The following is a 14,798-nucleotide window of genomic DNA, read 5'->3' as shown; positions in this document are numbered from 1 at the left end:
GTGGTTACATGACAGTATATGTTTGTCAGAACTCATAGAACTGCATACCAGAAACAATACATTGTAGTGTATGTGGTTTATTTTAAAAACTTAAAGATTTCCCATTAAAAAACAGTTGATATTTGCTGGCAGTAACCAACTATTTGATCTTACCTGAAAACCCACATCTTTAAATGTGTAGCTATATAATAATATGGACCATCTGTTTTAAAATAGCTTTCTCCTGATGTCACGTTTTAAAATTGGTATGTCTAGAAATGTAAAGGAAAGAAAATAGACTTGACCTCAAAGAGCCCACATGTTAAATCATTTCTTTCCCTTCAAACCTGGAAATATACATTTAAGTGACAGATATAGAGAAAAAACTCTTTCACTTGTGAAACTGTCAAATTCTCCAGCATCAGGCCCACCCAGTATCCGGCTAGAAGCCGAGAGGGTCTCCCTTTTGGGGGGCCTCCCTGCTTTTTGAGCCCCTGCCTCCACGGGAGGGGCTCTCTCTCACCCAGGCACAGGACTCCTCCCCCAGGCCCTGGGGAGTGGGTCAGTGGGGCTGAGGCAGTGGTTGCTGGCTATAGGGTCCATCTAGTTGCTTCTTAGTAAGCCCTTACTTAGGGAAGAGGGGGTCTGACCTGATTGTCTTTCTTTAGAACATGTGGAACTTTTTGTCAGCTTGCCCTTGGTCATCAACAGGAAATCTCCTACTCTATGTCCTATTCCATTAGGAAAGCCTCACAGAGCAATAGGACCACAGGAAGAGTCCCCCTCAACACCCTATAACACATGTGTGGCCAATTCAGTATTAGTATTTGGCAAGAGGTAGGGAGGAAGAACAGTGCATCCAGGGTGCAGCAGCATGTCCTTGGCATGGCTGACAATACGGTCCCTGGAGTGAGTGGTCCCCGAGGAGAAGACCGTGCACTGGCACGAGATGCTCCAAGTGGATTTTTGAATGCATGAGTTATGTGTTTGGACAGAGAGAGAGGAGAACTTGAAGCTTATAATGAGCAGGCTTATTGGAGGAATGGGAAGTGAGAGGGTAAGAGGATAGCATGCTACAGACTGAGAAGGAAATTTCAGAATCCCAGAACTTGGAAGTGAAGCAATCCTATAATTATTGTAGGTTGCCACAGAGAAGCGGAGCTGGGGGATGCTCAAGTTAGGGAGACTGACTAGGAGGTCACGGTACTGACTGGCTCGCCATATCATTTGTTCCTTTATTTATTCATCCAATTCTTGATGGGTGCTGTGTGCCACACACTAGGCCTTGGAGCTATGACAATGAATATATGTCTTCTGGTGCACGCAGGGATGGTGTGGGGGGACTTAATGAAAAAGTAAGAAGGGCACTGTAGGATAGTGATTTTGGAGTTAAGACTGGATTTTGAATCCTAGATCCAAACACTTAATAACAATGGGACTTATAACTTACTTATCTCATTTGTGCCTCAGTTTCCGCTTCTGTCAAATAAAAATACGATAGTGCCTACTTCACAGGCACTTGTTGTGATTAACATGGTAATTCATCAGTGTTAAGTTTTAGAACAGTGACCGAAACCTGGTAAGTTCTCCATAACTATTAGCTATTAATAATTTAAATGGATATATACTTTCATGTCAGGTAGTAAAAAGTGCGATAAAGGAAAATAATTCAGGTAAGGGGGCCGAGGGCAGTGGTAGGGCTATTCTAGGTCAGGGATCGGGGGACGGTCTCTCTGAGGAGGTGACATGTGAACAGGGACGTGAATGGTGTGAGGGAACAAGCAGGGCAAAGGTCTGGGGAAAGACTAATTTGGGTGGCAGAAAGGACAGCCCTGGGGCAGGAGAGACCTTCAAGGCCTAGGGAAGGGGGTGAAGAAAACCGATGCTGAAGACAGTTGAGCCAGTCCCTACCCCTGTGTGCTCCCCCCTTTCATGCCTTGGGAAGACAGGCCATCTGTGGGGCTCTGATCACCTCTAGCAGGTGCCCCGTTAGAGGTATGGGAGGTATCTCTGTGGCACATGGAACATTTCAGAGGAAATTTGAGCTTCATGGCATGTCATATTCATATCTATATAAAATGCTACTACACAAGTTAGAAAATATTCAGAGCTCCACAGTCCCTCATCTTTTTTAAATAAAGAAGGGTATGCAATGCCTATAAACAGTGTATATATTAACATCCCATTAAAGGCTGGAGCAAAATGAATAAATACTGACGCGGAGTGGCATAAAGACTATACATAGCCTCATGTGAGTTAGGATTTTTGTCTCCAAATGAAGCACGTCAGGTTTTGCTGTCAAAGAGTTACCCAAAAGCTCTGGATTTACCGTGCTTCTTGAATTTTGGAATTCCAGTTAAAGGATCGTGAACCTGTACTAATCTGCAGGATCAGCACTCTGGGGAGCAACACGCAGAAGGCAAAATAAAAAAACCAATGCTGCAATTCTGTCTTAGCTGCTGTTCTTGAAATATTTCGTATTTGTTACACATAAACGCTTGTTAAGATCTGCTTGAGTTATCTGAAGAACCCCCACTGTCAGATAGGTGCACACAGAACAGTGCAACTCCATGACTTCCACAAAGGGAGGTATGAAAGGTTTATAGAGTTGATGGTAAAAACCTATAGTGCACGAAGTTCCTGGTGCCCAGAACGACCTTGTACAAAGAAGAGAGCTTGTCAGTTTTCCTCTAGCCAGCCAGTTTTGTTTCTCAGATAGAGGGCTTACAACAAGAGCGGGAGTTACCTAAGTCGCAGTGTTAGTGTGTGTTTAAGGAGAATTCCCAAAGGGACTGGGTATTCAAAGCCTTTCAGAACGCTCAGAAATGCTGAATTTACTCTCAGAAACTTCTGACATCAAAAAGGTACGAAGGGATACAATACCTGAACATTGTTCCCTTTCAATCGAATGTTTATTCAACCCTGAGTGCCAGAAGCTTTGAAACAATCTAATCGGCAACCCCGATCTCTAAGTTCTCTTGGTCTCAATGAGCCGCAGGCCTTTGCCCGCTTGCCCTGGCTTCTCTGGGGGTCCCAGCGCGCCCGGCGGAGGGCTGGCTGGTCGGCCCCCAGCCGCAGGGCTCCGGCCACCAGGGGGCGCTGCGGCCCCCTCTCCCGGGAGCGGCCGAGCCAGCCCGGTGGGTGTTTCTCTCTCCCTCTCGCGCTCTCTCCTCCCGTCCTCACATCCGGGTCTGGAGCGCGGCCGCTGTCAGTGGTGGTGCGGGCGCGTTGGGGGCCGGGCCGGGGCGCAGTAAATGGCGGCGAAGAGAGGCGGGGCGGCGGCCGCGTTCAGCCTAGAGACCCCGAAACTTTAGACTCGAAGCCCCACAACTTTCCGGGAAGTGCTGCCGCTCCGGGGGCGTGGACGGAAGGGGAAACCGAGGCGGAAAGCCTAGGGCGAAGCGGAGGAGAGCCGGGGGACTCGAACCTGCAGCCCGGGCGGTGGCGGAGTCCGCCAGTGCCTCGCGCCGCCGCGGCCCCCGCCTCCTTCCCCGCGGCCACTGAGCCGGAGCCGCGCGCCGCGCCGAGCCCGGGACTGCGCGGGGCCTCGCAGGCGGCGGCGCGCCGAGCTCAGCCGGGCCCCCTCCTCACGACCTCCGGCCCTGTTGCTCGGTGCACCGCGCGCGCGTGAGGTCGGGGCTGGGGCTCCCGGGGGCTTCGGGGCGAGGAGAAAGCCGGGCCACGCGCAGCCCCCGCTGTCCCGGGGTCGTGGGGCGGGCCCGGGGTGTTGCATGCGGGGTGGGGCGGCCGTGAGCCGGAGGCGAAGATGGAAGGCTTAACGCTGAGCGATGCGGAGCAGAAATACTACTCGGATCTCTTCTCCTACTGCGACATTGAGAGCACCAAGAAGGTGGCGGCCAACGGGCGGGTGCTGGAGTTGTTCCGGGCCGCACAGCTGCCCAACGACGTGGTCCTCCAGGTAACGTCGCCGCCCGCGCCTCCCTCGGCGTCCGGGGCTCTGCCGGCCACCGAGGGGTCTTCACCCGGCCGCTCGGGCCTCCTGCGGTCCGCCTGGGGGGTGGGAGTGGGCGCCGATTCCAGAAGGGCCTGCGCTGGGCCGGTTTCCCCCGGCTCCGCCGCCCTCGGCCGGGGCCGCAGGTGCCCGGGCCGCCGGCACTCGCGCCGCGGTCGAGGGGGAGGGGGTCGCTCTTAGAGGACAAAAGTCTTGCAGAGATGCGGTGGGGTGGGGGTGCTTTTATTATCTCTGAAGAGCCCGAGACCTGTATCTCTCGGCTATCCCTCAGACTCTGTGATTTTCAACCCTGGAAGAGCAACTTCGGATGAAGGATCTTGGATTGTGATCATGTCTTTGACTCCTCGTCTTGGTGTATACATAGCTCCTCGGTTCCTGCATAGTAGTAAAGTCACTAGTATGGTAAAAAAATATATAATTTAATTCCAGAATAAACCGAACACACACAATGAAGTGGGTTTTATAGATGTAGACATCGAAGAAGCAGGTTTTCTAAGGAAGCTAAATACTTAGGGAGATTAAAACATTTGAACTTCTAACTAGTGGTTCTCAAGAAGACCTGGAAAGAGCTTATAGTTAACTGCACAGCGTGTGAGTGATGTAAATGGGACAGCGTTTCGATTGGCACTCGATAACATTCGGTGGAAGTTGTGGATTTGGGTCGCGAGATAAGTGTTGAGCAGCTGGAGGTCAGACTGTGCCTATTTGTCTCAATCTGTAGTACTAGTGGGGCAGCGGAGTAAGTTGTAAGCTTTTTCTATGACATCCGTTTTCCTAGAAGTCCTTACCTAATGTGTGCGGTGGGCATTAATGTTACTGTTTAATGATTCGTAGCTGCTGGTAAGCGTCTGTCTAAATAGCCTATCAGGAACACAGGTCTTAAGCTTTTATCTATATGATGATTGAAGCTATTGTCCAAATCGCCGAATCTTAAAGCCAAATGCATCGTTACGATGCAGTGGACTGCAGAGAGCCGAACTCAGGAGTTTGGAGGCCTGGGGTCTTGGACCCCACTCTGTCGTGAACTAACATTGTGACTTTGGGTCAGGCGCTTCACTCCTCAAGCCTAAGTGTGCTCATTTCTAGAATGAGAGTCAGGTTTTTTCCAACAAAAATTCTGGGAAGTATAAAAATCCACACAGGCCTGTTTTAGAAGTTACCTTTGCAGTAACTATGACTAAGTTGAATGAATACTATTTTTTTAAACAATCTTGTATGTTTTACATTGCTTTTTTAAAAACCTTGGGAGGAAAAGTTGGGTGTCTTACACGCTAACAACTAGGAGTCTCACTAGTCGTGCTGCTGACAAGGAAAAGGGTTTTAGGCTTTTTCCTGCCACAGTCTCTGTCCCATACTCTTTGTTTTTTTACAACCCTTTAAAAATGTAAAAACCATTCTTAGCTCAGGGGCATGCAAAACAGGGCCTCTAGGTTGCTGACCCTGCTAAGGGATACTGTCTTCATATGGTTTTGGTGTGGTCAGAACATGGTCTTTTTGTAGGAATAACAAAACATACACCTTCAGGTCATTTAGGAACTAAAATTAAGGAGAGATCTCCCGTGTTCTGTTTTGGTTTATGTCTTCGGGGTGGAAGAAATGAAATAAACTGACTCATTTTTTTAGGGCTTTGAATGTATTACTTAGGATAGACAAATTAGCATTAATTAACCTTTGCTTGAAATATGTTTAATCCAATCCAGTTATTTTCATGTTTTGCTTAATTTTATTAACATTGAAAAATAAATTTCTGTAGCCTATTTGTATAGAGAACTTAAATAGCATAAATATTCCGGACTCAGTTACAAGTTGGAAGCTATAGGCACTCCTTAAAGCAGAACTCGTACAGTAACTTATACTAAATAGCAATTTGGGTATCTTGAAGGCAGTTTACTTAAAAAATGGCTTAAGACATAAAATGTGAGACAAAGGGGAGAGAATGTGGATTTAGTTCCCTTAAGGCAGTTTGAGGTTGCCTGAAAACACGGCCCTCCTCTGCTTTCAAAGGGGGAAGCTCAAATGTGATGTTGAGTTATCTGCCTAGCACTGGGCCAGGCATCCCACAGCATCAAAAGAGTAAGAAGCTCTCAGGGACCTTGTAAACTACAGGAATACATGTGTAACATAAAGCAGAATGTGAATACCATAGGAAAGGCACGCAGGAAGTATGATCAGGAAAGGCTTCTTGGTTCAGATGGACTTTAAATTAGTGTGGAGGGAGGGCAGTGGGATTAAGAGGACTGCCAGGCAGAGAAAAAACATGACCAAAGGTGGAAAGTGTAGGAACCTTTCCAAGGACTAGCTGATACGTTGTGCCAAAGGTAGAGTATGTTTTCAGGGTAATGGAACACAGAGCTAGACTATACTAGGAAAGACTATAAAAAACAAATGGAAGATTTCATATTTCAGTAGGCGGTGGAAACTCACTGATCATTTTTGACTTCGAGTGAGGAGGACAGTAGAGGCTGGGGAAGGAGGCTCACCCAGTGGTCTGGAACGGCTGCTAGGTGATGGGCATCCAAACTGGAGCCCCCACACTAGAATAGAAAAGGAGGGGCTGGCTGAACAAACAGGTCTGTGTTATTGAAGGTCTGCTAGGTACTCACTGTGTGAGGTGCTCTGTGGGATAATGTTTAATCGAGGCCAAATTATCAAGGCTGGGTGGAGAGCTTTCAACTGATTGTGGAGGTAACAGAGTTGTAGATATAAGAGAAATGACTCATAAAAGCAGTGCTTTAGGAAGTCTTTCGTTTTTAAAGATTTTATTTATTTATTTTTAGAGAGAGGGGTAAAGAGGGAGAGAAACACAGATGTTAGAAAGAAACATCAGTTGGCTGCCTCATATACATGCCCTGACTGGGGACCGACCAAACCTGCAACCCAGGCATGTGCCCTCATGGGGAATCGAACCTGTGACCTTTCGCTTTGCAGGACAATGCCCAACCAGTTGAGCTACACCAGTCAGGGCTTTAGGAATTCCTTAGGAGATCAGTGGGACAGGAGTTAGAGGGAAGAAACTGGAGATGAATTTGGGGACTGATTCTCTAAATGCATATATGAAATGGTGAGAAACTGGGCCTAGGTACTCAAATGTAGGAGGAGGGAAGGCATTGGTGAGGGCAATTACTTTGTCCTCTGGGAGGCATTTGGCACTGTCTGAACATATTTTTGGTTGTCATAACTGGGGGGAGGGAGCAGTTATACTGGTGTCTGGTGGATAAAGGTGAGAAATACTGCCAAACATCCTACAATACAGGGAACAAACTCCCACAGCAAAGAATTACCTGGCCCAAAATGTCAATAGTGCTGAGATTGAGACAGTCTGACCTGGACTCGTGGTGGCAGAGGGGCAGAAAATGAGGCCAGAGATACAGTAGAGATTATGCAGGTAGACTTGGTGACATTGAGATGACAAAAGAATAAGGCAACAATTATATTCTGTTGGAACCCACTCAGTTAGAAAAGGGACTGGAAGAGGGCCTGATTTTTAGAGAGATAATCATGAATTTGATTTCAGGCATTTTGAGATAGCAATGCAAATTTCCAGGAGATAGTTGGAAACAGGTGGAGATTTGTTCACCTCAGTGCTGGTTCTTGCAGTGAAGTCGAGGTGTTGGGGTCACTTCTTTATCACCTAATTTGTCTCGGGACAGGGACAGATAGCTTCTCACACTGGGCATGCATCTGCACATCAGATCTTTGACTGATGTAGTAGTTTTCAGCATTTGTTAATAAAAGCACGAGATGGCTGAGTCATCTGGGGGAATGAGCCTAGGAACAAAGAACAGAGGACCCAGAACTGAAGGAGGAAGGAGCTGGCCTTTATTGAGTGCTTATTATGTTCTTTTTACCTGGCAAATAACTTACATGGAGGAATTCATTTGATGTTTGCAAGAGCTCTGAAGTGGATGTTAACTAGGAACTTGATAGGTAGAGAAATTAAATAATTAGTGAATAGTCTCTCTTCCAATTTACATGTATATGCATTTTCTCCTTCACGTAGTAAATAGTTTTATGTATGATGCTGTCTTGAAACACAGCCACTTAAGGGAAATAGGAAGATTCTTGCAGTTGGTAACCTGGGCACATAGATGCACAATTTTACATTACTGCAACTGTCAAACATCTTAAGGTGTGCTCATTAATTATGCTTATTTGGAATAGCAGAGTAAAACCTGTTTTGAGTTTAAGGGGGATTTTTTGGAGACAGTGTAGCAATGCACAAAGTAATTAGCTAACACTTGATAGGATTATGCTCCACGCCATAAAGGAGCAGGATTAGGGGGAGAAAAATCTGTCTCCTAGGATCTACTTGTAAGGAATTTTGCTGTCTGCTCTGCAAGAAAATATTCAGTGGCTTAAAAATATTTTTTCCCAGAAGTAATTTATTTTTAAAGATTAGGGGAGGTATACTATTTACCACACTGTTTTCTTAGCTTTTACTTAAAAGCTCTATGTAGGGAAATGTTTTTAAAATGTCATACAGATTTTTGAATACATAATAACTTGACAGAAGTTTCCAGTACTAACTGTTCCTTTATTGAAGGTTATAAACAATGTACTCTATTAATGAGGCTGAAAAGTCTTTTAGATCATTTGTGTTGAGCGATATCTTGGTAGAATATTTGAATGACTCATTAATTAGGGGAAAAGTAACAATAATGTAACAAACCATTTTGTCTTTCTCTTAAGATTTGTTCAATTGTAAGAATTACTCATTAGTGATAGGATTAAAAGAGGGAAACAGCCCCATTATGCACTGAAAATTATAAACTCAATACAAATAAATGTCAGGTTTATTCTTCTGGAATTGTGATTATGTTCATTTGTGATTTCTGAATCACTAAAATAGTTATAAGAATGTTCAAAAATAATCTTGCCTTAGACACTTATATATAGTTGAAAAACATATTATGGGGAATACTCAGAAATACCTGGAGTTTTGTTCTGGAGGGCAGGCCTCTTGTAGTACAGGCTTCCACCAGTAGGTTAGTGTGCTAGGAACCCATCTGTATCAGTGTACCTGCTGGCGTTGTTGTGAGAGGCTGCATTTCAGCTTTAGTGAATTTTTTTTTTTTTAAGATTCTTTCAGCATGTTTTCCCATTTCGTGGTGGGTAATTTATAAGCGCACCTGCCCAAACCACACTGAATGTTCAGCAGTTTTTGACCAAAAACGACATGACTCCCTTACCCCACCCTCTCTCTTCATCCTGAGCGATTTTTTTTTGTTTCCCTGGATGAAAAAGTCCTGAAAGGAAAATGTTTTGCCATTGTGGAAGAGGTAAAACAAAAAACAATAGAAGCACTTAAACGGTGTCAAAATTGATAAATTCAAAAACTGTTTTGAGCAGTGGAAGAAAATCTCAATAGGTGCATTGCATCAAATGGAGAGTACTTTGAAGGTGACTGAAGTTTAAACATGTAAGAATAAATACACAATTTTTAATAAATAAATTCTGGGTTTTTGTGGGTCCCCCCCCCAACGCCTCTACATTGTGAAAAAAGTCTCAATGGCTTTCTGTAGTGTTATAGTTACTTCAAAGTTTTTTTCTTTTTTATATCATATTGTGCTAGTTTTGGTCTTTTTTTTTTTTTTTTTCTGGTTCCTTAACCTGTTTTGCACAGTTAGCTTTAGTATTTTGGAAATTCATGCTAAGCATTGTGAGGAGCTGTGAAGGAGCCTGAGAGGTTGGTGTAAGGAGCACTAAAAGGGGAGGCAGGTTCCAGTCCTGTCTTTAGCTAGTTTTGTGACCGTGAACAGATCACTTAATGCCCAGGTGTTAGTTCGCACTGCATGAAATGATTGGATTGGATTTTCAAACAAGAGTGTAGGGGATGGCACCTTTAACCACAACTTTAAGAAAGTAGCGCACAGACTTGAAATTAGTTGCTTCGTGATTTTGACACTGGAATTGATTTTTTAATGTTTTGGGGGAAGAGTTGAATAGGAGAATTTCAAAGGCTTTTTAGGTGCTTAGTTCTTCAAGGTATCTAGAATTTTAAATGGGTGATAACACTTGACGTTTCTGATGTTTTCCCTCATACATGTCTCATTTTCTGTAGTCTTTCTGGTGACAGGTGTACCTTTATTTGTCTTTTCCCTTCTTTACTGCTGTGTAAGGAATTTGTGTCTGATGGGTTGCACACACTAAAAGGTATGGCAAAAAAAATCAAAATGTAATAAGTTTGGCTTAGAAATCTTTTAAGTTCACACCACACACCAAATTTCATTGGGATTTGATAAATTATAGGACTTGGGCTTCAGAAAAAATTGTATCTCCATTTTGTTTCAAGAATTGACTGTATGTTAAATTTGAGTCTATCTTGTTAAATATGAAACTAGAATTTATTAGATTGTGTATCTCCTGTCAACATCTTCTAGGTTGTGGATTCCTTTGAGGTGCTGGCACACACATCTGCTTAGAAAAGATAGTTACACAAAATTTTGCATGTGATTTGAGGTTGCCAGCCTTCCCCCGACCTAGTCAAGCTCACTCTGTAGATCACTGCATAAAAGGGTTTTAAGGAAGAGCTGGTGGATCTGTGCAATGCTGAATGAACATGTGTCATCATAAAGTTTTGTATATTTTCAATAAATACTTCTTTGTGGTTACTGTTTGTATTTGGGGTGTATATGCAGTGGTGAAAAATCAGAAAACTTCCCTGCCTTCATGAATTATAATTTGTGCCAATGTAACAAAGGGAAAACACTGTGTACAGTTAATAGAGAATCGTGGGAAACAAGGGAAGCTGCTCAGACATAAGGGAAAGCTTCTCTGAGGAGAGGCAGACATGGAGTGAGGGAGAGAGCAGAAGTGTTTCACACAGAAAGGAACAGCATGTGAGAGGCCTGATGCTGGGAAGAGCTTCATGTGTTGAGGAAATGAAAAGCTGGAGCATTATGAGCAAGAGGGGAAAATGGCTATAGAGCCTTGTACACAGTGATAAAAAGTTTGGATGATAAAACACTAAAAGACTTTGTTCAGCAGACAGCATCATCTGAATTACACATGGTGACAGTTACCCTGCCATACAGAGGAGGAGTACTGGGGCAAGCAGAAGTACAATGGATCGGCCCGTGGATATGCAGCATTTCCGGCAGGACATGGTGACTTACATCAGTGGGGCAGCAGTGGGATGAAGAGGGGTGTACATATTTGAGGTATTTTTAGGTGGTAGAAATCGGAGGTCATGTAAATGCATTGGATGTAGAACTTAAGGGAAAGAGAACAAATCTGGGATGTTGTTGGAAGTTGCCATTTTGGATGGCTGGGAAGGGAATGGGTTTTTTGAATTTTTTGTTTGTTTGATTTTGGTGGAGGGAAAATGGTGAAATCAGGAGTTTCCTTTTGTCAGTCTTGAGTTCTCAGAAGCCTGTGAGATTGTCAAGTAGGCCTCTGTCAGAGAGGATGAATGAATCTTGAGGAACTCTGGTATTTGGCTTGGAGATGTCAATTTTTAGATTATCAGAGTATTAGTGATATTTAAAGCCATGAAAATAAGTGAAATCTCTGAGGAAGAGACTATAGAGGGTACAGAATTGGTTAGAAATAGAACCTCTAGGAACGCTGCAAATTTTGAGTTGGGTAAGCTGGGAGGCTGCTAGGAAGGAGGCTTACAAAGGACAGCCTCAGTGGGTGTAGGGGAACTGGAATGCCCATTGGATCGTGTTATAGATGGCAAGTAATGCAAGTATTTCAAGAAAAGGATATTAACCTATATTGAGTTTGGCTTAGAGGTTGAGAATATGTGAGCAGAAGTATGTCCCTTGGATTTGGCAACCTACAGGTCATCAGCAACTGAGATGAACCAGTTTCACTGACTGAGCGAGATGGAAGCCAGATTTAAGTGACTTGAGGTAAATAATGGCTCAGGACTGGAAGTTTGATGTATAGATTCCTTCCTTCCTTCCTTCCTTCCTTCCTTCCTTCCTTCCTTCCTTCCTTCCTTCCTTCCTTCCTCTTTTGCCTATGAAAGGAAATAGGTATGGGGTAGAAGCTAGAGATGTATGAGGATATAAAGGAAGTCTTCGTTGAGTGTAAGAAACACTGAAGCATAGTTTTAATTGTTAGGATTAATGAAGGAAGGAAAGAAGATGAGAGAAGTGCTCGGGTAGACAAGAAAGGTCAGGATCTTTACTGTACAGAGGGTGTTCTGTAATAGGAAATGGATTGTCCTCAATTTTATAAAGAGGGAAGAAGAACACACATATAGAGGCAAGTAGTATATAGATTTGGAGGAGGGAAATTAGGATATTCTAGCCTAATGGCCTCTACTTTTTCTATAAACAGAGGCAAGGTTAACAGTTCAGTAGTGAGAAATAACCTGAATATGAAAGTAAGAAAAAAATCTATTCACAGTGGCATCAAAGGAAATAAAATACAAGGAATAAAATTTAATAAAAGAAGCACCAAGATGTTTGTACTACAAACACTGCTGAGGGAAGTTAAAGAAGATTTAAATAAATGGAGAGATGGTCTGTGTTCATAGATCAGAAGATTGAATAACAAGCTAATAGTTCTACCCAAATTGATTACAGATTCAACAAAATCCTAGTAGACTTTTTTTAAGAAATTGTCGAGCTGATCCTAAAATATATAAGGAAATGCAAAGGACCTGCAATAGTCAAAACAATTTTGAAGACAAACAAAATAGGAGACTTAACCTAGCTAATTTAAAAATTAAGCTATAATCTATAATCTATAATCAAGAACATGCGATTGGCTCTGGCTGGGTATCTGAGTTGGAGCATTGTTCTGTACACCAAAAGGTTGTGGGTTCAATTCCTGGTCAGGGCTCATACTTAGGTTGTGGGTTTGAACACCAATTGTGGCATGTATAACTGATGGATGTTTCTCTCTCGCATGGATGTTTCTTTCTTTCTTTCTCTCCTTTTCCTTCTTTTCTCTCTAAAGTCGATAAACATATTCCTGGGAGAAGATTTTTAAAAAGTGAGTTATTTGAAAGAAAAAAAGAGAATATGTGAGATTGGCTTAAGGATAAGCATACAGAGCAGTGGAACAGAATTGAGAATCCAGAAATGAAACCCTTACATGTATGTTCATTTGTTTTGTTTTTTAAGTGCCAGGATAATTCAAATGGGAAAGGATAGTCCTTCAACAAGTAGTGTTGGGACAATTGGATATCTGTATGTTTTAAAAAAATGGACTTAAGACATGTTGTATATATCTATATGTTTACCATATGAACCAGCAATTCCACTTTTAGAATCTACCCAAGAGAAATGAAAATGTGCACATGAAGAAGTATAAATGTCTGTTAGCACCATTATTACAATAGTCAGAAACTGAAAAGCAATAAAAATGTCCATCATACGGTGAATGGATAAACAACCTGGTATAACCATACAATGGATACTGTTCTATAAATTGCTGATAAATGCTACAGCAAAGATGAATGTAAAAAACATAACAAGCCAGACACAAGAGTGCAGATTGTGTGGTTATTCTCATGATGAGTTTCTTTTTTATATTATTTGCAAACTTACTCATTTTTTATAGTCCTTTGGTTTCCTTCATAATTTTTATGCCAGGTATAATATTTTGTAAATAATCTGAATCATCAAGAAACATCCATATACAATTATATTGCCTTTTATGGAATTAGAAAGGTACTTGAAATAATAATTCAAAAACTATTAAAAATACCATCTTTGTTTTTGTGTAATACCTTACTTCTTCTTTGAACTTTTCCCTGATCATCTCAGCCATATAACCCTCCTGTAACCTTCACACACTGGTCTGTTTGCACACCTATACATCTTGTACTTTTAGCCTCCTGTTCAGGTTTTCTCTTGATAGGTGGCAAGCAACTTGAAATCGAGTATTAGCTTATTCTTGCTTTCCCTCATACCCCTCTGTTCACGGTAGGTGCCCCAAACATATTGGACTGTTTGATTTGGCACTACAGGGCTTCACTTCTCATCAGTGCACTGAAGAGTCCTAGCCTAACCACTTCATTTTATCACGCTGCTTGAAACATTCCAAATGCCAATGAATGAGCGTTTTGAACAATATGAAGCCTCTGAGACCAGATTATATAGCTCTTTCAATTAGACTGTGAGTATGTTAGTGAATACTTTTGAAGTTGTTCATGTAACTCTAGTAAAATATAGTGAGCATGTATATTAATAACTTTTCTTTAAGGCACTGTACCTTAAGGCTCTTCTCTTAATTTTTTTTAAGATATCATAGTTTAGCAATAAGCTCACGAGTTGCTCTGCCTTTCGGAAGTATAATTTCCTGTTCTTGAACTTGACAATGAACAGGTAGTGGTAGACAATTAATTTAAATAAGGGAACAGGTCAGTGGTTTTTCAGGGAAGGCATAGCATTCTCATAAAATGCACAATACTAGGGAAAATATATCAAATCTGAGTGGTCATGCCCACCCAGCCTTAAAAGTTATCTGCCAATTTACCCTCAAATCTCACAGTCTTGTTTCTTACGATTCTCCTAACGTGGACTTTGTGTTCCAACCCCGCAGATCTGTTTTCTGTTTCTCACAGTTACTTGTTTTTTATCAGTTTCTTCATGCTACTTTTTTCATCTGCAGCACCCTCCCCCAACTTCCAGGCTCCCACTCTTCTTTTTCAGACTGTGACTTAGCTTTGGTAGGGTTTGGAAATTTAATTTAAATATCCTTACCCTCACTTGGAGACTTTCGTTTCCGCATCCTTTTGAGTGTGTTTTGCGCTGTATATTGCCTTTTGTTCATTTATGTCACTGCTTAGCTGCTTTTCCAATGTTTTTACATTCTAACAATAGTTTAGCAAACTGAATAAAATTCAGGTTTGTTTTCTTTCATGACCTTACAATGTTTAGAGCAG

At 42.5% G+C, this 14,798-nt stretch overlaps 1 protein-coding gene across 5 annotated transcripts in view; it reads left to right on the top strand.

Moving 5' to 3' along the window:
* Positions 1–3,730: 3,730 nt before the first annotated feature.
* Positions 3,731–14,798, top strand: part of REPS1 (RALBP1 associated Eps domain containing 1) — a 78,844-nt gene continuing 67,776 nt past the window's right edge. For all 5 annotated transcript variants that reach the window (XM_045843847.1, XM_045843849.1, XM_045843848.1 and 2 more), the window contains exon 1: positions 3,731–3,898. In XM_045843847.1, the coding sequence (XP_045699803.1) occupies positions 3,746–3,898 (153 nt within the window). In that variant the 5' untranslated portion in view covers positions 3,731–3,745. The remainder of the gene's footprint in view (positions 3,899–14,798) is intronic.

This window comes from Phyllostomus hastatus, unplaced genomic scaffold, assembly GCF_019186645.2.
Source record: "Phyllostomus hastatus isolate PE091 unplaced genomic scaffold, TTU_PhHast_1.1 phas_contig_40, whole genome shotgun sequence".
Classification (NCBI taxonomy): domain Eukaryota; kingdom Metazoa; phylum Chordata; class Mammalia; order Chiroptera; family Phyllostomidae; genus Phyllostomus; species Phyllostomus hastatus.
This window is presented reverse-complemented; position numbering and strand designations above follow the sequence as displayed.